Source organism: Acinonyx jubatus, chromosome C1 (assembly GCF_027475565.1).
Source record: "Acinonyx jubatus isolate Ajub_Pintada_27869175 chromosome C1, VMU_Ajub_asm_v1.0, whole genome shotgun sequence".
Taxonomy (NCBI): domain Eukaryota; kingdom Metazoa; phylum Chordata; class Mammalia; order Carnivora; family Felidae; genus Acinonyx; species Acinonyx jubatus.
Genome location: NC_069381.1, coordinates 25,275,470 through 25,302,863, shown reverse-complemented (window position 1 = coordinate 25,302,863; position 27,394 = coordinate 25,275,470). Strand labels below are relative to the sequence as shown.

The 27,394-nt window shown below is 47.3% G+C and overlaps 1 protein-coding gene across 5 annotated transcripts in view; it reads left to right on the top strand.

Moving 5' to 3' along the window:
* The window catches only part of CSMD2 (CUB and Sushi multiple domains 2), a 595,308-nt gene that overhangs the window by 408,609 nt on the left and 159,305 nt on the right, over window positions 1-27,394 (top strand). For all 5 annotated transcript variants that reach the window (XR_008293800.1, XR_008293801.1, XR_008293802.1 and 2 more), the window contains exons 23-25: window positions 2,961-3,117; window positions 4,892-5,083; window positions 9,961-10,087. Coding sequence is in view for 2 of the 5 variants with exons in the window: in XM_027059738.2 (XP_026915539.2) it covers window positions 2,961-3,117; window positions 4,892-5,083; window positions 9,961-10,087 (476 nt within the window). In the remaining 3 variants the exon portion in view is untranslated. The remainder of the gene's footprint in view (window positions 1-2,960; window positions 3,118-4,891; window positions 5,084-9,960; window positions 10,088-27,394) is intronic.

The window sequence follows — 27,394 nt, the reverse complement described above, 5'->3', positions numbered from 1 at the left end:
CAATTATACCACAACAAAGGTGAAGAAAATAAAAACATCTACTCGAGAAAGAAAAGGGAAAGGTTAGGTATAGTGGATGTGTATGGTTCTCTCTGATTACTCGGAGACAAATCCATCACCTGTATATGATGATGAACTGGACCATCAAAGCATTCTTATAAACAAACAATATTCTGTTAGAGAATAAATGTATACAAAGACCCAGATGTATCCCATTTGTAATAAAAAGTATAAAAACACCCAAAAATAAGTACAGAATTTTACTGAGAGACATACAAAACAACTTGATTAAATGAAGCCAGATGCCATGTATACGGATAGGAAGATTCAATATCATATAGATGGACTTTTTCTCTTATTAATCCATACATTTTATTTTAATCAGTCAGAATTACACACGTTGGGGAGTTTTGGAGGATGGAGCCGGAGGTCTTTTTTTTTTTTTTTTAATTTAAGAAAGCCCATCTTGAGTTTATCGAGAAGAATAAACATGGGAGAATAATTTTTTAAGTTAAAAAAAGACAAGAGAGGACTTGCCCTACTAAATATTTGAGTATCTTATAAAACTATGGTAACTGAAACAGTATGGGTCATGAACAGGAAAAGACAAATAGGTAGCGTAGTAGAAATGGAAGAGAATAGAAAGTTGACAGACAAAGCCAAATTTATACAACAGTCTATGTGACAAAGGTAGATTTAAAATTGGTGGTGGATGTAATATTTATAGTGTTGGGTTAAATGGCTTATCAACCAAGGACAAAAAGTAGAATCTTATCTCCTATTTTATGCCAAAATAAATTCCAGGTGGATTTGAGGACAAGAGTACTAGAAGAAAACATTGGTTTATTTATTTATCATACATTTATTGAATGCCTCTTCCATGCCAGGCCACACATTCCAGACAATGATGTGTGAATAAGGATAGTATGGGTTGGTTTAATTGTATGATGCAAAGTCCTACAGTTATTTAAATGCTGTTGGGGAAAAATATGTAATGATTCAAAAGATATGCACATTATATTAAATGGAAGAGTAGGTTACCATATAGTATCTATAGTTTGATCTTGTTTTTATTGAAAATTAAGGAAATAAGTATATATAAGGAAAGGCATGCATAGAACAAAGCATAGAAAGATCATCTCCAAAATGTGAGTGTTGAGAGTTATCTTCTGTGTGTTCTTCTGTTTTATAAGTTTTCTGCAATGAATATTTTATCATAATGACACATTATGAACATTTTTGTCCTTAATGAGTTAGAATGAATTATGCTTAGAAATTAAGGAAATAATCCTGTTCCCATTACACTTTTATTAATTAACAACAATTTCTTAATATCATCATATATCCAGTGAATACTTAAGTTTCCAATTATCTCATAAATGTCCTAATATTTTTTCTTAATTTACAGTTTATTTGAATCAGGATCCAAATAAGGCCCAGACATTGGATTGGTTGTCTCATATGGTTTTTAATCAATGGGTTTCTGCCTCCATCTTTTTTTTTTCCTCCATTCCTTGTAATTTATTTGTTGAGGAGGTCAGGTAATTTTTCCAGTGGGACTTTTCATATTCTAGGTTTGCTGAACATATTCTTAGAGTATCATTTCATATATTCCTGCGTCCTCTGTACTTCCTATAAGTTAGAAATTGGATCCAGTGACTTGATGTGACTCAGGTTTGATTTTTTTTTTTTTAGCAAAATGACTCCATAAGTAAGTAGTGGTGTTCATGATATCTGCTTGTTTCTGTTACTGTGATGTTAGCAAGTATTGACGATCAATGCCTTGATCAATTAATTCCAGTATGTTTTAGTGGGTAAAAATATTTTTAACAGCTTGGGTGCTGCAGTGAGCACTGGTGAACTGGTGTCATCTCTATGTCTGTTGGAACTCCAGAATCCTCTCAATCTATCAGTGGTGCTGTACAAGGAATCTGGAAACAGACTTGAGGCTCCCAGGGGCCTAAACAAATCTCTGTAATATACAGCACTGTTCGCTTAAAGGATGGCTTCTTTTAGAAAGCTTTGCTTCATAAATAGTAGAATGGAAATATTGTTCCAATTTGCTGGCAGCTGGCACCACATCCGGTGCCAGGCGCAAATATTCATCACCCACCCATAGATCCCATCTTTGATATTTACCAAAGCACTAGGGGGGTCCTTCACTCAATCACAACTTCTGTTGTTATTTGTACAATTATCTGGAAAGGAGCAGCAACCTCAGAACCTGGGGAGCCAGTTCATTATTCTGATGACTGTTGTCTTTGCTGGTGCTCAGAAGTTCAGGGGACAGATGGGAGTGAGGGAAGCCAGATGCCTGCGCGATTCCACCCATGGCAAGCCCAGCAGGCCCTCGCTGGAGCCCTCATTTTAGGAGGGAAGGGGCAGAGGCTGAGCTTGGGGAAAGGAAAGGCACCGTGACACACTGGTCATTTTAATTCCATGCTGCTGCATCCCAGGGGCCATGTCTAGAAGAGTAGTCAAGACAGGCCACGCCACGGTGGGGTGGGGTCAGGCGGGAGGACTGCTACCTCATCTGGAAGGACAGGGTTATTTAGCAATGCAGAGACGTCGGGTGCTTCCAGTGTGCCTGTGTGCAGAAACAGATGGCTTGGGCCTTCAGGCAGCCCCCTCCTTGCCTCCCCAGGCTGCTGAAGAGTAAGCTGGTGCCATATGGGGTTTGGAGGGACAAAGCAGAGCTCCACTGGAAAGGTTAGAACAGCTACCGGTTCCTGCAGACCAGATTCACACTGAGATGGGCTGGGCACAGAACTGGCACCTAGGAGAGACAAGAGGGGCTGATCACTCACCCTGTTACTGGCTCACTGTGCTGTCTGATGCCTCACTGCCCCTCTAACAGACATCGTTGGTGCTAAACTCTGGGAATATAGGCTGTGGAATGAGAAACTGTTGTTCAAAATAAGGCCATGCTGACACCAGGTCGGGGTCTCTCCTACATCCAGGTCTATGACGGCAACAACAAGTCCGCCCGTTTGCTGGGGGTGTTCAGCCGTTCTGAGATGATGGGGGTGACTTTGAACAGCACGTCTAGTAGTCTGTGGCTTGACTTCATCACCGATGCCGAGAACACCAGCAAGGGCTTTGAGCTACAATTCTCCAGTAAGTCTCTGTTGCATCAGAGTAGATGATGAAATCAGGCTTTCCCTAGTTCCGCAGATGGGGAGGTCTGTCTCTGGGGCATCACCATCATTTTGCAGGTTTGGTTTTCTCTGGCGCACGCTTAGCGGACTGTTTCCTCTAAGACATTGTGCCTGTGCTTTGAGAAAGCTGCCCCTTGGCATACAGCTCTAAGGTTTAACTCTGTGGTTAACTGAGGGTCACAGCATACCTGTTACTGACTAATACTTGAAAAATATGAACGCCAAGGCTTTTAACTAAAGCAACCAAACCAAGCCTTTCCTAATCGTGGCATTTATAAAATAAGGTTCAGCTGCAGCCAGATGTAAAAAGTGGGAGCGTTAATGTACAATTATGTTATTTTTCACTACTCCCTAAAGAGTTGAATCTTGCTTCTTTCCCTTTTGCATGATTTTTGCTTTGTCTTTTACTCCCAGAGTGTCAAAGACAGAAAGCCCCCAGGTTTGTATGCAGGCCCGTAGTACTTGGGATTACATCCCCACACTTTGGCTTCACAGCCATCGTATTAATTTATTTGAGCTCCTGGACCTTCCCAGTAGATACAAAGAAATGTGCTTTTAGGGATTATTTTAAAATCCAATGATTATCCATTAGCTGATAATGGATGAACACAATGTGATAGATCTGTCCATACAATGGAATATTATTTAACTGTTACAAAGGAATAAAGCACTGGTCCATGCTACACCATGGATGAGCCTTGAAAACCAAGTGAAAGCAGCCAGTCACAGAAGGCTGCATGTTATATGGACTGTTTATATGAACTGTCCAGAACAGGCAAATCCATAGAGATGGAAAGGAAATCGATGGTTGCCGAGGACTAAGAAAGTTGGGGGGCAGAAATGTGGACAGGGCTCCTCCAGAAGCGATGAAAACTCCACAAGTGGATTGTGATGAGAGTTACACAACCCTGAGAATATACTAAAAGACCGAACACTTCAGATGGGCGAATGTTCAGTATGTGAATTATATCTCAATAAAGCTGCTAGGAAAAAAAAAAAACTCAGTGAGTCCACTCAAGATTCCTCTCGCCTGGGCTTTAGGCCATCTGGCATAGGGGTCTATGCCTGTTACAGCAGGCACATCAGTTGAAGAGAATTAAATAGAGTCACATGTGAATTCCATCTCTGTCATCTGAGAATGTGTGACTTTGGCACCACTTATTGAACCAGGTCATGCTCTCAGTTGTAAAATGCAGATATTTATACCTCCCTGTAAGACTCCTGTGGGTAACAAATGAGAGCTAACACAAGTAAATTGCCAAATAGTAGGCGCTTTGTAGAAACGCTCTGCGTAAGCCTTCTCTAGCCTCTCTCAATAAAGCGTATTTAAGCAGGACATAATTGAACTTTGAAATATGCATTTGAAGGGACATTTCCATATTACACTATCCCATCAGAATGTCTCAGTGAGCAAGATGGAAAGAGCAGCCTTTCTAACAAAATGCTCTGGGGGTCAAACAAAGGAAATAGGAAACCCAGACCTTATGTCTGAAAACTATTATAAAGGCTGTCCTGGGAGAAATAACTGAAACCATTCACGTGCGGGGGCAGGTGTAGCATCACCTCTGCTGAGCACAGCAGTGTGGTGGCCCCAGAGCAGTGAGACTGCCAGAGGCCAGAGGCACGTGCCTGGTGGCTTCCTTGAGGACGCAGGCTTCAAATTGAGGGAAGGAAGGGAATGTGGTTTCTGCCACGCCGGGTCTTGCTTACCCCATCTCTCCTCTCGTCGGCAGGTTTTGAACTCATCAAGTGTGAGGATCCAGGAACCCCGCAATTTGGCTACAAGGTTCATGATGGAGGCCATTTTGCGGGAAGCTCTGTGTCCTTCAGCTGTGACCCTGGATACAGCCTGCGGGGCAGTGAGGAGCTGCTGTGTCTGAGTGGGGAGCGCAGGACCTGGGACCGACCTCTCCCCACCTGTGTCGGTAGGAGGCCTCTTGCTCTTTGAGTGACCCCTCGGATCCCCTCCCAACCCCATGCTCCCAGCTCTGGTCTCATGAAAGCTGTCCCGTCGGACCCCACACTCCAGCACTTTGGGACTGCCTAACTGGACTGAATCCTCCTGTTCACGGAGTCCTCGCTTACCCTGCCCCCACTTCTCTGTTCCCTCACTTTCACACCTCATTACACCCGTGTTGCAGCAGCTCAGTCAGGCGGGTGGCAAGCCACCATTGTCACACATTTAGCCAAGTGGGACCACAGCCAAGCCATGCCCTCGGAATTGTAATGCTGGCTACAGAGGAAAGTTGGGAGAGTCAGTTAAGAAGAGGTGGAGCTTTTGCCTGGGTTCCCAGGGTTCTTGCAACACTCAGACTCAAACGAGTCTCTGACTCACTCTGGGCCTCAGTTTCCCCATAGGCAAAATGGGGTTTATGCTCCCTTTCCTGGAGAAAGTTGGAAGAAAGAGTAAGAAAATGAGCTAGCACCTACCTCATTCTTGAAGAATATAATAATGAACCAGCATTTTCTTAAGCCTCTGGTGCTTCCAGAATGTCAGCAGAGGCTCCCTCTAAGGTTTCTCCATGTGTCATAGGATGAGAGCAGTCTGGTCCAGGGCAGAAGTATGAAGTAGGCAGAACCTATCGTTCGGTCCATCTGGCCTTTTCATTTCTCACCACCTACCTCACTGCACCTGTTCCCCTCCCTGCTGAACAAGATTCCCACCCCACTGCTTTGTCCCACTTCCCCATCCCCTTCCCCTTGTGCCACAACCTCGGCATGTCTGTGCAGTGCTGGTCAATCCTATAAGAACAAGACATCCACTGGGAAAACACTTAAGTCCGTACCAAGAGCCACACACCAGACTCTGCACAGATTGGTGCAGCTATATGTTTAGGTATGTGCAGAGGCAGAGAAGTAAACGAAGAAAGACTAAAGTACTTTTCCCTACCCTTGGGAAGCCCATAGCCTAGCAAGGCAAATAGACACGTAAACAGATAATTATAATACAAATAAGCGCTGTGCAAAGAGTTAGGGCAAAGTGTTGAGGAGATACAAGGAAGTTTTGCACAGACTCAAAAGGACGGGTAAGAATTCACCAGCAGGAGGAGGGTGGGGTGAGGGTTGGGCTTCTGGCCTAGCATGTGTGAGTGCTGAGGGTTTCAACCAGCGTTGTGGACAACGGTAATGGCCAATATCTTTCCCCTAGACAGCTTCATTTTAACAGGATTTCAGCACTGTTGTACAACAGAGGGTCTAAAAGAGAAGATGTTAAGCCTGACAGTGGACAGACCAGCATGGCGACCTCTAAATAGCCTCTCCCTTTGCCCTCTAAGGTTGACCCAGTCTGCAGTCATGCCCCATCCCTTTCTCCCTGCCTCCTGTTTTTGTCCCCTTCTTTCCTTCATGTGCCAGGTCCTATGCTGGGCACTAGGAACTCTGAGGAGGGCAGATCCCTGGCCAGCGAGGGGGGGACATATGCATAAATGGATGACAGTATGATGCCACAGGCAAGCTAGAGCAGGCGAAATGCGAAAGGAGATGATTCACGTTACAAGACAGTTGCTTTGCAGAAAGGATTCACTGTAAGGTTCTTTTGAATATCAGATGTGCTGGTTGGGCTGAACTTAGTGGATCCACTCAAGCAGTGCTGGGAAGAGTACTTAAACTTTGAATCTCGGAGGTTTTCCCCATGGAGACTCCCTCAGGCCCCACACAAAGGAGTGAGGCTATGTATTTGGGGTTGTGGGTGTATATGTTTACACACGTCATGTTGTGGTGGACTTTATCACGGTCTAGCAGAAATGACCACTGTAGTTTAAGACATCACAGAGGCTTTCTTTGTCGATGAGTGGGTGCTACAGCCCACATGAGGCAGCCAAGGCTCTAAGGATGGGAAGAAGGGTGACAACCAGAAAGAGTAGAGTCTCATGGTGTTGTCAATGAATCTGCAGCATGCCGGCCTCTTGGCTCCTCCCAGATGTTGCGTCCGTGAGGAAGAGCCCCCACTGCTGCTGCCTCCAAACACAGGAAGGGCTTCTCCATCTGGAATATGGAAGGAAGCTCTAGCCAAGGGCATGGATAAGGTCCTGCCACCTCTCCACTACCTCCCCCGTTTGTGGGGCCAGTCTTCCTCCCCACAGCTCACTGTCTGTCCTCTTGCCCACACCCACTCCCCAATAGGGCCCATTCAGCCCTGCGTCCTTCAAGCACTTCCCATCCCAACAGCACATGGAGGGGGCGGGGGGGTACTCACAGCAAGGCGCGTGCAAAGGATCCAGTCTCGTGAGCAGGCTTACTGGCAGAGCGCCTCCTCCCTGACCATGCCATAGTGGCCCCGAGTGAAGCCAAGGGGCCCATGAAATACTTAATGAAGATGAAGGCCAGTCTTCTATCTGCAAATTGGGTCCCATCTTCTCCTGTTTCTTCTAGGATTTTGCATAGTCACTCATTCCCTTTCCTAAAACACTCTTGCAATAATTCTCTTCATTGTCACTCATGCTCCCTTGACTCCGACCCTTGTAGTAATTTTCCTGGAAAGCAGTAAGCGTCCTCATTCATTTGATCATCCATGGATCTCTCCATTCAGTAAACACTTACTAAAACATCTGTAACATGCCAGGCACTATAGCGGCACTGGATGCACAAATACAAGTAAGACAAGGTCCTTGCTGCCAAGGCGTTTGGTCTTGTGAAGGAGACAGATGTGACTGTAACATGGTTGTGATTTTAAAAAATCTGCTCCTGTTAAAATGGAGACACAAAGGAGGACAGTGGCAACTGTACCTGGGAGGGGACGGGTCACAAAGGTCCCCCGAGAAAGATGTTTTCACATTGTCAGTCCACATGAAGGCGTGAAGAAGCCTCATTGTCCTGGCTCCTAGTGTTCATGAGGCTTGGCTAGACCAAGGGGTGTTGGGAGGGGCCCAAGAAGCCAAAAAGAGCCCCTCTGGGGCTTGGACTTCATTCTGGGAAGGAAGGTTTGAAGCAAGCAGTGACCCAGTCAGTTTGCATTCTAGAAAGGTCCCTCAGGTGGCACTGCTGGGGATGGGCAACTGTGCCACCCAGAAATGGCCAGAGCCTCGGCCAGGACTCTAGCAACAAGGCCGAGGGAGGTCCATGTGACAAACACCCCAGGGGTTCAGGGGCTGGGTCTCGGAGGCAGATCAGATGTGGGGAGGAAGAAGGCCAGAGGACCACCAGCTTCTGACCTGGGGGACTAGGTGCTCCGACGGGGAGTGTAGACCTGATCCCCTGAGTTCAGCTCCACCCTTCGTGCCCCAAAGACTGCCACCAGAGTATACTTCCTAGTGTGTAAAGTTCACTGGCGTGTAAGGTGACTGGTTCTTCCCCCGGAGAGTCCCCAGCCTCATGCACGGCATCCTTGGATGTCTGACGCTTGACCAGCTCTGCGGCCTTGTCTCCCCTGTTGTCCCCTGTCCCCTCAGCCTGCCACACCATGGCCCACCTCCACGACGTTTGCCCTTTCTCTTTTCCATCTGCAGCATCCTCTCCCTGATGTTCCCCCCCCCCCGCCCACTCCACCCCTGCTCCTCCTCACGACTCCTCCTGCCCCAAGCTAGGGGAAGTAGCCCCCTCTCCTCTGAGCTGTCATCTGCCACAAATGCACCTCTGTTGGGGCACACTGTGGCTGTCTCCTCCTCTAGACCATTGGCCCTTGGGACACTTGTTTTCCTCTGTGCTCCTGGCACCCCACGCAGCCCCATTGCTGGCAAGGCACAGGTTCAAGTGTATGCATCATCGAGGAGGCTTTAAGGAGTTTGGCCGCAGAGTAAGCTGTCAGCCCTCCACCCAAGGACCTTTTTCTAAATGGCTCTATTGAGATGTAATTCACATACCATATACTTGAAGCCCAATGCTTTTTATCTGTTCACAGGGTTCTGCACCCATCACCACCATCTGATTTTTGAACATTTTGTCCACCCGGGAGAAGCCCTGTACCCATCAGCAGTCACTGCCCCCTGCACATGCCCCCCAGGCCCAGGCAACCACCAGCATACTTTCTGTCTCTATAGATTTTTCTGTTCTAGACATTTTATATAATCAGAATCACATAACACGTGACCTTTTGAGCCTGGCTTCTGTCACGTAGCACACTGTTTTCAAAGTCCATCCATGTTGTAGCAGGTATCGATCCTTCATTCTTTTTTTTATGATCAAATAATATTCCACCATATGGATGACACCGTATATGTGTATCCGTCCATCAGCTGATGGACATTTGGGCTGTTTCCGTCTTTTAGCTATTATGAATAATGCTGCTGTGCGCATTTTTGTGTGAACGTATATTTTCATTTCTCTTGCGTCTATGCTTGGTAGTGGGATTGCAGGGTCATATGGTGACTACACTCAACATTTTGAGAAACTAGGAAACCGCTTCCCAAAGCAGCTGCACCATGTTGCAGCTGCACCAGCAATGCGCGAGGGTTCCAATTCCTCCACATCCTCACCGACACTTTTTCGTGTCTGGCCTTTCGATTACAGCCATCCTTGTGGATGTGAGATGCTATAGCTCATTGTGGTTTTCATCTGCATTTCCCTGATGACTAGTGATGTTGACCATCTCTTCCTGGGCTTCCTGGCAGTGTGCACACCTTCTTCAAAGAAATATCTGTTCAGACGTTTTGCCCATTGTTTGGGCTGTTTTTCTTCTCATCGCTAAGTTGTAAGGGTTCTTTGTAGATTGTGGATATAAATCGCATCCAGGGACCTTTCTGTATGCTGTGCTCAGTCACCTGCAGGGCACAAGAGGGACTTGGGCACACTGACAAGAGGAGCCACTGAGCCACTGCTGGCAGTGCAGGCCACCCTATAAAGCTCACTTTTTTGGGATTTCTTTCAGCTGAGTGTGGAGGGACAGTGAAAGGAGAGGTGTCGGGCCAGGTGCTGTCACCCGGGTATCCGGCTCCCTACGAACACAATCTCAACTGCATCTGGACCATCGAGGCTGATGCTGGTTGCACCATCGGGTAAGTGTCTAGGCTGGTGAACTAACCCCTGCCTATGGCTCAGGACGGTCCTCACCAGCATCATCACCAGGCCACTCAGCTAGTAGCTGGGCCTGCCCCAGAGGCCCTTGCGATCAGTGGTGGTTGCCGTGCCCCCAGGCTTAGGCTGAGGCCTATGGAAAACCTGGAAAGGCCAGTCTCAGCGTCCCAGGACTGCAGTTCAAGTTCAGACAACTCTCTGGCCTCGATGGCACAGTTCCAGCAGAGTAGCTGAGGGCAGAGCTGGAGGTCATACAAACCCCAGCGTGAATCCCAGCCCTGCCACTTGCTGTTTGCAGGACTTTGGGCACAGCCTTTATTCCCTCTGGGTCCCGCTATCTCCTGTGCTGTATCGCTTACAGTAGCAGAGCGTCAGGATAAGGCACTTAAAGGAGACAGCACATGCAGTGCACCCAGCATAGTCTTTGGAACATACTAAATATTTAATAACGCTTCTGTGGTTACTTCTCAGACAGTAGTGTCGGCGCAGAGCTGTGTGATCCCAGATTGCTTGCTGTTCTCGGTCTGCGTTTCCTCATCTGTAAAATGAGGACAAAAATGCTGGTGTTTTAGGGTTGTAGAGGGAGTCATTACAAAAGCCCAGCACAGTGTCTGGTAGTTCATATGTACGCCCTCAGAATAGAACTTCCTTTCCATACAAGCATCTGACCAGCAGGAGTTACTCCTGGGAGTTCCAAAGAATCAGAGAAGAAAGGAACGTCACCATTTACACAGCACGGGACCTGGCACGTATATTGTCTTATCAATTCTCCACAATAGCCCTGTTAGTACTGATGGTAAGTCCTAATAATGAATGGACATAGTTCTCGTTCACATTTTATAAACAAGAACTCTGAGATCCCAAGAGATGCACAGTGACTCAGAAAGCTGGGATGTGAACCTGGGTTTTTCCGAATCTTTACACTATTCACACTGCTGGCCCAGCTGGGCCTTAAGCTATGGTTCAGATGAGCTGTGCGGAGAGGAGCCGGTTAGGGGTGCAGGATGAGCAGAGGTCTGGAAGGATGACTGACAAGACAGGTGGCTGGAGAGGGGGAAGCATGTGGACAAGGAATAGAGCGTGGAGAGGGTTGGAGCATGGCCTGGTCATGGAAGATCTTAAATGCCAGTAGACAAGAGGGAGCTATGGTAGGTTCTTAAGCAGGCTTGTCCCACCGGGGCCTTTTCCAGTGGAGAGAACTCACGCAAAGAAAACCAGTCAGGAGAGGGGCACCTGGGTGGCTCACTCAGTTAAGCGTCCGACTTCAGCTCAGGCCATGATCTCACGGTTCGTGAGTTCAAGCCCAGCATCGGGCTCTGTGCTGACAGCTCAGAGCCTGGAGCCTGCTTTGGATTCTGTGCGTGTGTGTGTGTGTGTGTCTCTCTCTGCCCCTCCCCTGCTCATGCTCTGTCTCTTCTCTCTCAAAAATAAATAAACATTAAATTTTTTTTAAAAAAAGAAGAAGAAAGAAAAACAGGAGTCTATTGTAGTGACCCAGGAATGAAGGGTTGAAGATTGTGCAATAGTGGGGAATCAAGGCAAGGAGAAGCATAGCTAGAGATGATCCTGCCTTAGAGAGTCTTCAGTCAAGGGGAACTGGCTGAATGGATATGTTGCTGCAAGAGGTACATACAGATACTTGTGTATTTGCTGATGTACATAGGTCCTTAGACTCCATTCAATTAAAATTAAAGAAGTGCATTGTTTGCTATGTGCAAGTTTTTGAGCTAAGCCCTGTGCAAAACAAGGTCAGAAGAGCTCTTAAGGGTTTTGCACTATTAGGGGCACAAGTTAAATGTACAAATTCATCTTGCACATTTCTGCTAGAAGAAGCTTCGGGAAGCACACCTGGTCAGCTCACCTGCTAACCAGAAACCTTCCATGGCACCCACATTCACAGAAGCTAAACATCTTATCCTGGTTTTCAAGGTCTTCATGACCTCAACCTACCTCCCCAACCTTATTTCCCTCCCTTTCCCTTCAGCGACATCCCGGCAAAGCCAAACAACTGGTGGCCCCTGTGCATATCTATGCTCATGGCCTCGCTCTGTGCATCTGTTTCCACTCTGGCCTCCCTGGAATGCCCCCCTTGCTCCAAAGGCTTATGTCTGAAATTCCCCATCCCTCAAAGTCAAGTACATGTGTCTGCTCACCCAGGAAGTCTTCCCGATCCCCTCTCTTGGACTCCTGGGAGTCATGTCTCCCTCTTTTGAACTCTCTTTGCCTACAGCCCGCGTTTTCCTTGACACTGACCACTTTGTGCTATATTTGTGCTCCTGCCTTACCTTCCCAGCCAGAGCTGTGGTCTCCACCTCATTCATTTCTACAAGTCTCCCAGTTCTCAGCACGGTGCCCCCAGCACCTGGATCCATACGTGTCAAGTGATGAATGAGTGAATGAATGAATGAATGAATGAATGAAGCAGGAGTCAAGCACAAAGGGACTTATATGACTAGTAGATCCACAAGAGTCCCTCAGTAAATGTTAAGTGCACAATGAGTGAATGAGGAGTGTAATGACTTTTACTTTAGTGTACATGTGTGCAAATCAGAAGGCTTTCCTACCCCGGAACATCATTCATTCATTTATTCATTTATTCATGTAACAGCTGTCTGTCTGTTTATCACATGGCATTGTCTGGGCAGGGTGCTGGCATTGCATATGTGAATGAGACCCAGACACTGTTGGCAAAGAGGAGACATGTGTATGCACAGTGAGATGGAGAGATAGGGAGGGATAGGGAGTGAAAGACAGTACAGACCAGAGATGCTATCCTGGAAAAGGTGAAAAAGCTGAGGGATGGAGAGGAAGTTGCCAGGTAGCCAGGGAGGAAAGCTGGTGGGAGGGGAAGGGCCTTCTAGACAGAGGAGGTGACATGACGTGGTCAGGTGCAAGGGCTGGAGCATCAGCTTCGATTTTGTGGCAGGAGGCAATGGTGGGCAATAAAGCTGGTGGAGCAGGCTGCTGCCCAAGCTTGGAGGACCTTGGAGGCCATGAGGCTGTGTTTGGACTTGTCCTGGCATCCTTATGGAGAATGGAGTGACCTGGGGCTGGGAGCCCAGTGAGGAGGCTGTCCCAGATGGTGGTCGGGATGAGAAGCCTGAACCCTGGCAGTGGCAGTGGGGGGTGGAGAAGAAGGGACGCATTCAGGAAACGTTGAAGTGTTCACACCAGCTGGTCTCACTCTCGTCAGGAAATATGGAAAGTGTGGTTTCTTCTGTTCCCCTGTGTTTTGTTGCATAACATACAATACGTAAAATACACAGAGAAGTGGGAAGACCAGCCCGTGAGCACCCGAATGCCTGCCACCCAGGCTCAGCCACTGTGGAGACTCTCCCATATTGGCGTTCTCTTTGTTTTTGCCTTTATCCCCGTTTTGCTGAATCACTCGAGAGTACATTGTGGACATCACGGTACTTCATTCCTAAATACTTGGGCACGCATCTCCTAAAGCGGAGGGTGTGTGTCTCCATGGCGCGGCGGCATTAGCAGACCCAAGACAGGCAGCGTGATCCCCAGGAAGGAAGGTTTAGAACAAGGGCCGGAGGAGAACAGAGGGCCCTAGGAGCAGCTGACAGGCGAGCACAAGAAATCAATGATGGAATTCTGGGCAAGGGTGAGGGCCATTGTCACCTACAGGAATAGTGGGCACGGGGTGGGCTGGAGGGGAGACAGGAGGACCCCTTCCTGACCCTCAGGAAGAGAAGATCAAGACAAGGACACGGAATGTCCTCTGCAGGGTGACATAGCAAGGACTATAAAGTCATAGGGATGTGCTAAATGTGTGTGTGAGGCCCCTACGATGGGGAACAGCAGGGAGAAGGTGAAGGTAGCTTTGGTCCACCCTCTAGAGAGCTTCTGGGCATCCCACAGCCTCAAGGGAGCTGATGCCCAAGGAGCAGAGGAGGGCTCCCGGCTGCACTGAGAGCAGCCAAAAGATGGAGATGAGAGACAGGACGCCTTTCCCTTTCTCGTTCAGTCCCCCACCCAGCTTGTCTTTTCCTGACAGTGCATGTGATGTCCACACACACATCTGTGCTCGTGCCTGTTTTCTCTCCTCTTCTGTCTCCCTCCCCCTCTTCCCTCTTTCTCTCTCTTTGTCCCCCTCTCACCTCCTCTCCCTCAGTGCCCCACACAAGCCCTTCACCTGACTAACCAGCAGCAAAGTGAAGGGAATTCATGATTAGACCCTAATGAAGACAAACACAAAAAGCCCTGTTTGTGTTTGAGTCCTTATTCAGAATAAGATCTAGCTACTACTTTTATTTTTTTAATGTTTATTTATTTTTGAGAGAGAGGCAGCATGCAAGTAGGGGAAGGGCAGAGAGAGAGGGAGACACAGAACTCGAAGCAGGCTCCAGGCTCTGAGCTGTCAGCACGGAGCCCGACACGGGGCTCAAACCCACAAACCGTGAGATCCTGATGCTTAACCAACTGAGCCACCCAGGCACCCCTAGTTGTTATTTTTAAAGTGGGAATATCTGTATAGGATTTTTCTATATAAAAAATAGACACTTGTTTTGAAAAATTCAAAATGCAAACAATAAAGAAATTTGTAGAGAGCAAAAGTCCCCTGAATCTGACTCTGTTCTCCTCCATACAGCCCACAGAAGAGAACCATTGAGATCAGTTTGTTCTGGTAATTCTTTTAGTTTGTATGCCGATAGATACATAAGGCAAATGCAGCAAACGTGGTTTCTAAAACAAGATAATCTCCATGCATGGCTCTGTGACTCACTTTTGATTTACTGTTTAATCCTGTATCATCATATTATTATGTCAATATATAGAGATCAGCCTCATCCCATTTGATGGCCACAGAGAATTCTGTTGGAGGCACAACTATAATTTATTTTTCTACTCCCCTATTAATAAAGTAAATATTTTCAGTTTTTCACCCCAGTGAATATCCTTACACATGAATCTTTCCAATTATTTCCTTAGGATATATTCTTAGAAGGCAAATTTTAATACATGATCTCACATTTCCCTCTGGTCACTGTGGCAATTTACGCATCCACCAAAAGTCTGCCTCCCTGCATAGCATCACTAGCTGCTGTCAATCCTGTCTGTGTTTCTCAGTTTGACAGACAAAATGATATCTAACTGTGTTGGCTGCTTCCCGTTCTCGGTATATTTTTCCTTGGGGGAGGTTTTTTTCTTTTCCTACAGAGGACTCAACTGGGTTGATTTTTAAATAGTGTATAATTTCAGTGTAGAATTCTTTTTAATCCCTATTTAAAATGTTCTTAAAACTTACTAAGTGGTGGGGTGCCTGGGTGGCTCAGTCGGTTAAGCGTCCGACTTGGGCTCAGGTCATGATCTCACAGTCTGTGAGTCCATGAGTTAGAGCCCCATGTCGGGCTCTGTGCTGACAGCTCAGAGCCTGGAGCCTGCTTCGAGTTCTGTGTCTCCCTCTCCCTCTCTGCCCCTCCCCCACTCACGCTCTCTCTTTCCTTCAAAAATAAATAAACATTTAAAAAGTTTTTTTAACTTAGTGGTTATGTATTTCATGTGATTTACTTGTTATTTTTACTGCATTGCACCCTTTTTACTTTTTGAACTTTTGTGTTATTTATGTTCCATGTATACTCGAAGAAAGTGAAAAAAGCACAGGGTTTTTGTATATTTCTTTTTTTTTTAATTAATTTATTTATTTGGAGAGAGACAGAGACAGTGCGAGCAGGGAAGGGGCAGAGAGAGGGAGAGAGAATCCCAAGCAGGCTCCACACTGCCAGCACAGGGCCGGCTGTGGGGCTCGAACTCACAAACTGGGAGATCATGACCTGTGCCGAAACCAAGAGTCATTCGCTTAACCGACTGAGCCACCCAGGTGCCTATATATACATATATACGTGTATATATATATCTCTTTTCCATCAAACGTATTATGCTCTTTTTCAAACAAAACAGATGATGCGTCCTTATTGTTTTCTTTCATTTTTAACTCTTCCTATTGTCAGCTGATTTGATTTAATTGGCTTTGTTTTTCCTCTAGTGATTTGAAAGTTCTGTATCCTATTTTTTTTTTATTCTGCCAGCGATCTTGTGTTTTCATTAATTCTGTTTTCAACAGTATTCATCTTGCTCTCCTTTATTTTGGGAATCTTGTTGTTTTCATTTTTATTTTAAGGAAGCTATTCTTTTTTGTTTTCACATTGCCCTTGACAGCTTACTTTTGTTATTTCTATGTATTACCGTCTTGCACCTCCCTGAAAATACTGTTTATGTTCTGTTTTACAATGCCTCCTATTTCTTCCTGCATTAACTGCATCTTTCAGTTGGACCATTTAATCTGATTAATCAGCTGGATTCCTCTGAGGAGCCAATTCTCTTTACATCCCCAGGGGTTTTGTTGTTCATTCAACATCGAGTTGCAGCTCAGAGCTGGACTCTGGCACCAGACTGCCCGCCACTCTGATGAGCCGTGTAGCTTGGGAAGGTCTTTAAGCAGGCACTCTGGGCCTCTGTTCTCTTAGCTGTAAAATGGTGATTTAAGACAGTACCCATCAGCTAAGGTTACGATGAGGTTAAGTGAGTTAACATATCTAAGCACTTGGAACAGTGCCTGGCTTGTAATTCCCAAGTGACGAGAAACCCCTCCTGAACTGGGAAGGCGGTTCATTTTACTCAGATGGGGCCCCTCGGCAAAGCAGGTTGTAGTTCACCCCTGAGAGTCCCAGGTGGTGGGTGCCATGCTGCTGGTGGGAACAGGTGTCAGGCGGGCTTCCCCTTGGTGTCCCAGATGGGACACGATGTGGGAAAGCCCACAGGCCAATCCAAGGGACCATCCCCTGGGGCACAGACAGCAGAAGGCCTGCAGATACCTCTCCTCAGCCTGCCCTTGGCCCCAGCCGAGCACTGGAGATGATCAGAGGGATCTGTGGTCAACCTCACCCCAGCAAGCCGGGCAAGGAAGGACAGTGGGTAGCTGCAGGTATTGCCCTCAGTCCTGGGTGGGGTCCCGGCAGGAAAATGGGCCCTTCTTGGGTGTGCAGGACAAGCATAGGCTGGCAGTCAGATTCTGCCCTGGAACCCAGGGGCGTCTCCAGCATTTGGTAGGTGTGTTTTCCCCTGAGTACCAAGAATCGGACAGGCTGACCAGTGAACTCCATCCAGGCCTGACAACCAACAGCAGGAGAGCAGACTGTGCTGCACCCTCCATGTCACTCTTCCTTGTGTGGTCAGTATGTAGAACGTGGAATTTCATCCCCTATGGATGAGACGCCTTCTCAGTTTCCAGTGTTGGGTTAGAGTTTTCCCTGTTATAATCAGTGGACCAGCTCAGAGAAAAATTGAAGAGAGGGAAGCAAAGCCGTCTGCTCTTGGTCCTGCCCTCTATCTAACATTTATCAAACACGTACCCCCTACCACATTCTTGATCAGTTATTACTATCCCCATTTTACAGATGAGACTATCGAGGCCCAGAAAGGGTGAATATCTCACAATTACCCAGTGATGTGGGCTTCAGACCCTTTCTGTCTAGCTCCAAACTCTTCTCTCCCCAGTCTGTCATTCTGACCCTGGTTTAGTTCCACTGAACAAAACACACATTGAACACTTTCTCTGCACCAGACACTGTGCAGTGGGAAACACAACAATTACACTAAGGCCAGTCTTTGTCTTCCAAGGGCTCACATTCTGTGGGAGGAAATAGTCAAACGAATAGGTCCCTCCAAGACAAAGCAGAGACTGTGAGCGGGTGCAAGCCAAGTTCAGCAATGGAGAAGAAAGAGAGAGAAGGCCTGCCTGGAGGTGTAGAGGCGAGCATTCCAACTGAGGGGAAAGAGGGCGAAGGCACGAACACAGGGCAAAATGTAGCGTCTATCCACAAAAGAGTGCTCCCTTGACGTGGCTGGGGACCGCATGGGGGAGATGAGGTTGCTCGGGTAAAGAGGGCTCTCCGCAGGACCCTGCAGGCTAAGATGAGGACTCTAAATGGATTTTTCAGTATAATGAGAAGCCATTGGAATATTTTGAAGACAGTAACGACATTCAGTTCAATTAAAATACTTGGAGCATTTACTCAGTGCCAGGCGTTCTGCCAGGTACTGAGGGTATAAATATAAATAAGAAACAGTCTTTTCCCTTGAAAGTCTCAGTCGTATGGGTAGAAATTTCATCAGTTAGGAATGGAAGTAGAAAAACTGACTAAAGCTGGCTTCAACAGATGGAGGTTCACTTTTCTCTTGGAAAGAGGATCTGAAGGTCCCGTCTAGACCCAGGGCGGCCGCTCAGGATGCTGTTGCCTTTCTTCTTGCTGCACTGCCCTCGGCTGTACCCTCATGCTCGCCTGGTTAGCTGCTGCGGCTCCACACCTTGTGTCTGTGTCGCAGTCTAAAAGAAGAGGGGAGAGGACAGGGCACAGATCTTTCTCCTTGGGATGGTTTGTGTATTTCTTCAGGAAGAATCACCATCCTTACAGACGTCTTCCTACACTTTATTCATCAGAACTCGCCATGGATGCCCGGCTGGGAAAGCAGGAAATCAATTTTGTTTCGCTGTTACAGTTTCACTAGTAGAGATAGACGAGTTTTTGGAAATGGAGTGCAGATAGACCGTCCTACAGGGTCTGCTACAGAGTCTAATATAATGCGGTAAATGCTGTAGTAGAAGTTTGTACAAAGCACAACTGAAAAGCATTTGCAAGGATAGTTCCTAATCCCAGGTAGCAGTTGGGGGCAGGGTGTTAGAAGAGGAGCTATTCTAGGTGCATTTGAAAGCATAGTAGTAGTTCGCCATGCAGGGTGGAGGTAACATGAAAGGGAGGAAGGGGTGAACGTACAGAACTGCTTCTGGAGGAACCCATTGTCTGATGTGACATGATGGTATCTCCATTCCTAAAAGGTCACTGGTGGCAATGCCAAGGAGAAATTGGCTGGGACACCAGGGAGGAGTCTAAGATAACTGTTTGAGAGGCCCTTGCTATATTCAGGAGAACTGTGCCTTGTTTCTGAGTACAAATCTGGCGAGGCTTACAAGCTATATGTGAGGGGCTACATGGAGGGGGAAGGGGGGAAGGGAGAAGAGACAGTCTTCTCCACGTGTGCTTTCCCTAAAGAGATCTGGGGCCCATGGAGGGTGGAAATGTTGTTCTGGAAGCTTCAATTTCTGCTCTTAATGCTCATATTTGGCTAATGAGGATAGTTTGTTGATTTTTAACTGTAGGGATGCTTTTTAATGATTAATGCAAAGGGTGACCTGGAAACTCCATTCTTGGCTGTTGGTCACCAAGCAGTAGGATTACCGAGGGGTGGGAGGGAGGCACCGTTTTGATGAACCAGAACCCCTACCCAGTGGAGCTTGTCTTCCTGGGAGGAGCCTGAACTAGACAAAACATCTGGCTGCACCGGAAATCCGGCCTCCCTGCCTGCGGTTGCATATCAATCATGGGGCAGCAATCCCCCACTGCGGTCCCTGTTGTTCCCCTTCAACAGCAAGTGGGCAGCTGGCCCAGAGGAGGCAGAAGGCACCAGAAGTGAAGCTTCTGTTCGTAGCTCTTGCCAGGAATCGTGGCCGCAGGTTTAGCTGCTTCCAGAAGGTTTGTTTTTGAGCCATGGCACTAGTTAAACCTTCAACAGAGAAGGTCCATGTACTTGCACTCCAAGAGCTGACCTCCTGAAGGAGCTGAACGGATAAGCACATACCGGCGGGGTGTTCCTTTGTCAGGCTTAAGGTTTCAACAAATCAGGAAATCGCCAAAAGGAGCTCAGAAGTTTTTTGAAGGAGAGGATATGGATAACCCGGTAGGTGTAAATGTAGATGTAAGTGTGGCGATGCTCTCTGGCAATTTAGTTTTCATGGATCACCTCTAGAAAAAAGAAACACAAATTACTTCAAATCATCCAAGAATAATAATCCAGCTGGGCTACACTGGATAGTTGAATTGGCCTGTAGACATCAAACTGACTGCCAGTTTACCATCCCAAAAAATGAATTCCAGGATTTCTTAGAGGGGGGATTCCATTCAACTGAAGAAACGTAGACTTCGTTGGGACCAGTATAGATCTCCCCCCTCAAAAGATAAGGAAACCAGCAAAAAATAAATAAAATGAACTTGTATGATGCCACTTAACACATACCGTTCTTGAAAAAGAATCATTTCCCTAAAGAAATAGAAACATAGGTGCGCCTAGATGGTTCAGTCGGTTAAGCCTCTGACTTTGGCTCAGGTCATGATCTCACGGTTAGTGAGTTCGAGCCCCATGTTGGGCTCTGTGCTGACAACTCAGAGCCGGGAGCCTGTTTCAGATTCTGTGTCTCCTTCTGTCTCTGCCCCTCCCGTGCTCTCTCTCTCTCTCTCTGTCTCAAACATAAATAAACATTAAAAAAATTTTTTTAAATGGAAACATATTTTCTGAAAAAATTTTACTATAGTAAACAAAAGAAAATGTAAACGGATTTATGGATAATATCCTCATTGACATATGAGAAGTAGGGATGATCTGTAGCAGAAGATTGGATGATGCAGTGGGGGAGGGGAGATCCTGAGATAGAAGGACAGTGATAGAGGCAAGCAAAGAATGAAAAAGAAGCTAAATACACAGGAACCAAAATCCACAAGAGCAGCATTTGCCTTGTAAAAAATAAAAGCATTCAAGTAAGAGACAAGCTGGAGGATCTGAGATTGCAGAGAAAAACTACAAGAATGTGGAAATAAATGAAAGAGGAGTTGCCAAATGCAAAGGACAGAGTACCAACCAGGCGGCACATGTGGAGAAGAACGAGGAGCAAATGGAGAAAGGGGTAATAAAATACAAGCTGTGAGCAAAGTCCTCTGAGAAGGGGCAGACGATGGACCAGGGCTAAAGCATCCTGGTGAATTGAATGGACTCACTGAGTTCCAGGCAAAACTAACTAGATACAACTTGATGAAATCCCGGAAAGCCTTTGGGAAAACACACCCACACAGGTAAGCACGCCATCAGTCCCCCTCAGATAAACAGTCATTTACAAAAAGCCACCACCACAGAGAATCCAGTCCTCCTAAAATCGCTTCCCCTTAACATCAAAGGCCGAAGCCAGTGGTGTTGTGAGACCCAAGAACCATTGATCCAGCCAGGATATAATATGCACAGAAGACACAGAAAATTGACACTCAGACTTCTTGAAAAGCTTGCAAAGACATTGCAGCAGGCTGTATGATGGCCCCCAAAGATATCAGGTTTTAATGACTGGAGCCTGTAAACATTAGCTTACTTGCAAAAAGGATCTTTGCAGCTGTGATTAAATCCAGGCCCTTGAGATGAGGAGGTGAGCCTGGATTCTCTCCAGGTGGGCCCTAAATGCAATCACACGGATCTTTATAAGAGGGAAGCAGGGGGAGATTTTATACACACAGAGGAGAAGACAGACACAGAGACTGGAACGATGGAGCCCCAAGCTAAGGAGTGCCAACAGCCACCAGGGACAGAGAGAATTATTTCATGGGAATAGTGTCTATGCCATAATAAGGCCAACAGTCGTGGATCTTTATGTAACCTAACAAGGAAACATAAAATGAAATCTGTCATAAATACAAGAAATTGACAATCATAGGAGACTTTAACACATCTCTTAAGTAAGTATAAAAAAAATGTTGTACACCTGAAACGAATATAATATTGTACATTAGTCACACTTCAATAAAAATAAAGAGAACAAAAACAGAATTTGTTCTGTACTGAAAGGTACCTGTCAGTGCCAGGTACCTTTATATGTGATTTCATCTACAATAATTCTCCTAGCAACACTGCTGGACAGATGCCCAGTTACTGCCATTGTACAGACAAGTAAACTGAGGCTGTGCAAGTTCACCTGAGTAGCTGTCATAGAACTAGATTTGAAGCTATGTCTTTGGCTCCCTAGCCACTGTTTCTTTTCCACTGTGTTACACAGCCTCTTCAGGAAGCATGAACCTTTCATGTTATGGAAAACACTTCTTCCAAGAAGGATAAAGACACATCTGCCCCTCACAGAATCCCCTGACACCTCCAGGGCAGGTTCTGGCTAATGACAGTCACGGAGCCTTCGTTTACAAGGTGCTGATGACGAGACGGAAACCAGTGCAAGGTCAGCCAGCAAGGAAGGGTGAGACACAAGGAATAGCCCAAGTCCTGCATCTGTATGCTTGCCCCAGAATGGAAACTGTGGCTGGGTGGAAACTATGGTTTCTTCAGTGACCAGAAGCTCAGGTTTATTCTCTTGCTCCCAGATATAACAAAAGAATCACTTTTCTATTGAATACCAGCTGGCCCCAGGAAAGAAGAGCCTTTCATTTCGCTCTAGACACCAATGCTTGCTTTGGGCTTTGGTCTGTCTTCTCCGCTTTTGCTCTTTGGTTGGCGGGATGATTTAATTATTATTGTCTGCTATTATGATCATGGTTTAATTGTTGGTTTGAAGCTTCGTGGCTCAGAAGGGGGCATTTTATAAAACAAGTATTATTTTCTTATTGTCGTTTCCAATGTCACTGAGGATAATTTAGGTTGCCTTCTCATTTGGGGGCAGGAATGATTTCTGACCCCCTTCCCCCCCGTAGCAGCTGTTCATTTGTGTGCTGTTTTCTCTTGTTGTAAAAAGACCCGCAGTTAGGACTCGTATCTGTGCAGCATCCATTTGTTCACGGAGTGAACAGTTGTTTGGGAGTACCCAAGGCCCTTTCACATTCGGGGGCCAGTCAGAAGGCAGGTGAAATCAACATGTCAAGATGTTTTTGCGTATCTTTCTAATGTGCAACAGATACAGATGAACCACCTGTAAGCAGCAGGGCATGCGGTATCCAAAAAAAAAAAAAAAAAACCCCAATGTGTCCACATTTCCTTGGGACTGAGAGAACTGGGGACCAAATCCCAGAAGCAGGATTTGCCTGCGAAGTACGGGCGTCTGTAGTGAAAATCGAGGTTCTCCTAGCTTTTCAGATGGAGACTCTGGTAGAAAACTTTTTCCTGTCGTTGAGGCCGAGTATCAATGAACCGTACTGCCTTACCAGCAAAGTCTGGCCGGCTCTCAGTGGCGGGCTGGTGGGAAGAGGTCCGGGAGCAAGGGCCGGGTGGAAGAGGCCCTCCCTGGGGCACCTGCTACAGGGAGACTGCGGTGGGACTCTGCAGAAACACCACAACAAAAAGGTGTATGGAGATCCTGGAACAGGGACAACCCCACAGTTGAGGGTGCCCTATAGTTGAAGCAGGTGGCAGCCAGCTGTGCAATGAAGACCCAGCTCCAGAGAGAGCAGAGTTTCAGGGCAGCCCCCAGGGGAGTAGGAGAAAGAAGCAGACACCCAGGTTGTACCCCCGGAAAACCAGATACCAGACTTAAGACCCTGAGACCAACTCGGGCCCCTCCTTTGGTGGGAACTGGGCTCCCCGTCCCTCTCCCCAGTCCTGCCCCATCACCATGGAAACTGCTGTCACTAGAATCACAGGGGCCACACCAGCCTTGTGTTCTGCACAGTTTGAACGATATTGCCATCATTGCCATTCCTCTGAGACTGTCTTCTCTCTTGACTTCTAGGGCTGCACCTGTTTCTGCTTTTACTTCTAAGTCTTCGTCTTAGTTTCCATGGACTTCTCTTCCCCTGCTCATCCCCAAAGCCAGTGTCCTCCAGAACTCGCTTCTCTGTGCACATCTCACGCTGGGCGTTGGGCGTGCTTGTCCAGACCCACCCACCTGCACCCCATGCTTTTGTCCTCCTGAAGAACCACTTCTTTCCTGGGGTGCCCATCTCTCTAGCCATTCATGTCCTCATGCAGGCTCTCTTCCCTCCCTGGCATTCCCTTTTCTTCTCACACTCCTCGTCCACCCCATTCATCTGGACGCATCCTGTTCATCTGGCGAGACTCAGCTCCATTGTTCCCTTCTCCCGGGGGCCTTGCCTCACCCCGTCTGCGTGAGGTAGGGGCCTTCTCTGTATGCACCTTCACCATAATCCCCATCACACCGCATTTAGGGGTAGGGCTATGCCATATTCCCATCGGTGTCACCAGTGCCTGGTATGCTGTCTGCATCTAATACTTGCTATCTCTTGATTGAATGTGTGACTTTCAGTGTCTGTATGGGTTCAGAGAACCCACAAGGCTGGACTTAGTGAGTGAAGACCGTGGTTACAGCCTCCCCACATCTCCTGGGTTTGGACCAGGCTGCTAGCTCTGGCCTGGAGTCTGTGCGGCTAGATCCTATCTCTTTGGTGGTGATAGAGCACCAACTGTACAGTTGTAAGATCCAAGGAGCTGGAGGTGGGCAGTAAAGAGAGGTGTCAGAACCCCCAGCAATCTAGGGGTATCTCCCTTAGCACATAGGATTTAAATTGCCTCTTGCCACATGACAGGCACTTGACTTGGTTGAACTATGGGTGTTCCTGAAAGATGGTGAACGGTTCATTCATTCATCAATTCAACCAGACCAAGAGCTTAGTTTAGGCCAGGCCTTGTGTTGGGTACCAGAGATACAAAGATGAATGAGTCACAAACATAGCAGTCAAGGAGCTCGGTAAGATAGGTAAGTCAATGGATGGCTCTGATACAGCAGGAGCACATAGAGGGAGCATCTCTCCAGACTGGGGCCATGAGGGGGATATGGGGAAGCCCAGGAAAAGCTCCCCACTGGGTGAGGGGCACCGACTGGTACACATCAGCATGGTGGTATATTCGTTCACTGGGGCTGCTGTAAAAAGCAGAATGGCTTAAAACAAGAACAGACATTTACTTGCTCACAGTTCTAAAGCTTAGAAGTCCAGAATCAAGGTGTCAGTGTAGCTGTGCTCCCTCTGAAGACTCCAGGGAGCAATCTGTCCTTCTTCTGGCTTCTGGTAGTTGCCAGCAACCCTTAGCATTCCTTGCCTCACAGATGTGTCACTCCAGTCTCTACCTCTGTTTTCACCTGGTCTTCTCCCCGATGTCCCCTCTGTATCTCTGCATATAGTCTCCCTCTCCTTTCTCTTATGAAGACATCAGCCATTGAATTTAGGGCCCACCCTAATCCAGCATGACCTCATCTTAATTTGATTATATCTGCAACAATGCATTTATTTCCACTTAAGGTCACATTGACAGGTAGAGGGGCTAGAACCTGAGCATATCTTTTTGGCGGAGACAACTCAACCATGGCAGGTGGTGTGAGGGTGCATGGGGGTAGGAACATTCCAGGCAGAGAGAAGTCTCTGAAGCAAGAAGATAAGAAGAAAATGGGTGAAGACTAGAGAGGCTTGGAGGATGGCAGTTGGGGCTCCCAGAAGACTTGGTGAGGGAAATCTCTGGTGCCCCAGGAGCAAGGTATCTCTAGGAAGGACTACTTTTCGCCTCTCTCCCTCCCTTCCCACCTGGGGGCACCGTGGGAACAGGGTCCTCAAATTGTTTCCAGTATTTCAAAAGCCAAAGAAGACTGATAGTCACCTGCACAGGAGCCGCTCAGGCAAGCCTATAGTCTGCTTTGGCCTGGAATTAGCCCTATTGATCACAACCTCTGATTAGCATTTTATAGACTTTGATTTCTATAAGATGAGAAAAAGTCTTCAGTAAGAGTCTTAATAAATGTGGTCAGTTTCGCAAAGCAAGTCTTACCTGGCTCTCATCAAGGATTTCTAATACAAGAGGTCCCCGGCCCCCTGCTGCAGCCCCCAGCTACCTGCCCTGCACCTGCTCTTGCCCCTGCCACTATTCTCATCTGGGCAGCAAGAGTGACCTTAAAGTGGAAATCGGATCCTGCCAGGCCTCAGCTGAAGAATCTCTCAATGAAACCCAAACTTTTCCCAGACCCTCAGGGCCCCACCCGACCTGGCCTCTGCCTGCCTTGTCTTGGGCCAGCAACAGCTTCGGCGACCTTTCTGTTACTCGAACACTCCAGGCTGGTTGCCTTCGGGGGCCTTTGCACACGCTGCCTTTATGATAGGAAGCGTCCTCCTACCTCCTTCTCTGCCCTGCTTTTCCCAGGGCTGGCACCTATGAGCCTCTCCTCTTGATTCCACATCACCTCTCCAGCCACTCTCTTGAAAGCGGGTACTCTGTCTCAGCACGCTGCCTCCTTCACCGCATTTGCCACAGCTGATAATCTTTTAATGGGTTTGTGTATGTGGGAGTATTGCCCAGCTCCAGAAACAACTGGAAAATGACACTCTGTCTGTCATCTTCACCATTATCTCCCCGCACCCAGCGCATGGGAGGTGTTTAAATAAATGAATGCAGTAAGAGGTCTGCACCTTCAGCCTCTATCCTTTTGACTGCTGAATTGCATTGTTTCTGCAGGCAAAGGACATCGGGCTCCCTCCTCTTGCCTCCTGCTCCCACTTCTCCAGACCTCTTCAATGCCAAGCCCTTGACTTTATCTGATGATCAGATCGGCTAAGCTGAATGCAGAGAGCTGGCCTTTGTAATTCATGGTCTCAAAGATCAGCCCTTTAGCCTTGTGTATGATTCACCTGTAAACTATTGATTACTAATAGGGCCTCTCCAGCCCATGCCTGGCTCCCGGCCACAGCCTCTCCTTTCCGGAGGCGCGGGCAGCATTACCAGGGAGAAGAGTGGGAGCACCAAAGTTGGACCCGGACTATAATTACATAATGTAATACTGGCTCACTCTCAAACCAGCCCTTGACCTTGGACAAGTTACTCAACCTCTCTAAACCTCTGTATTCTCATTTTTAAAGATGGGAATGAAGCCATCTTTACAAGATAAAGATGGTTGTGTGGGCTAAGCACATGCAAAAGTGCTTTGTACACGGTGGTTGTTATATGAACAACCTCGTTTTCTTTCATTTCCACCTCGTCTCCATATTCTCTCTGCTCAGCTTCCTATCAGATGGCTCCCCCTGGGACTTCATTCATTCGTTCATGGATTCATTCAGCCATTCAGTAATTCGCCCTCAGGGAGCTCAGTGGGCCTCTAACTCAAAGAGGACAAAGCACAAGTTCCTCTAGCTAATTCCGGAGCCTCATTATCTTTACTCTCTCAGCCCAGCTCTGTTTCCTAGGACATCCTGACGCCATTTGAACTCCAGTGTGGGAGTTGCCTCTCTTCCCAGCCCCTTGACCTCCCTCTGCCTCCGGGTCTTGTCTCATGCTATTAATCCAAAGAAAACACACTCCCTTTCATGCTGTACAGACTTCAAGCCTCATCAACTCCTTCCTTCCCCGACAAGTCCGGCCCAGAGCACCTCTCTTTCCCTCGAGCATGCACAGCAGCCCGCACCGCCTACCCCCTGGTCTGCTCCTGTGGTTGGGGTCAATTTCACAGTGCGTCGAGAAACGTAGAGAAAGCAGACAAGGAAGGGGGCAGTTGGCACAGCAGGGAGTACACCGGTTTGCTCAGCTTCCTG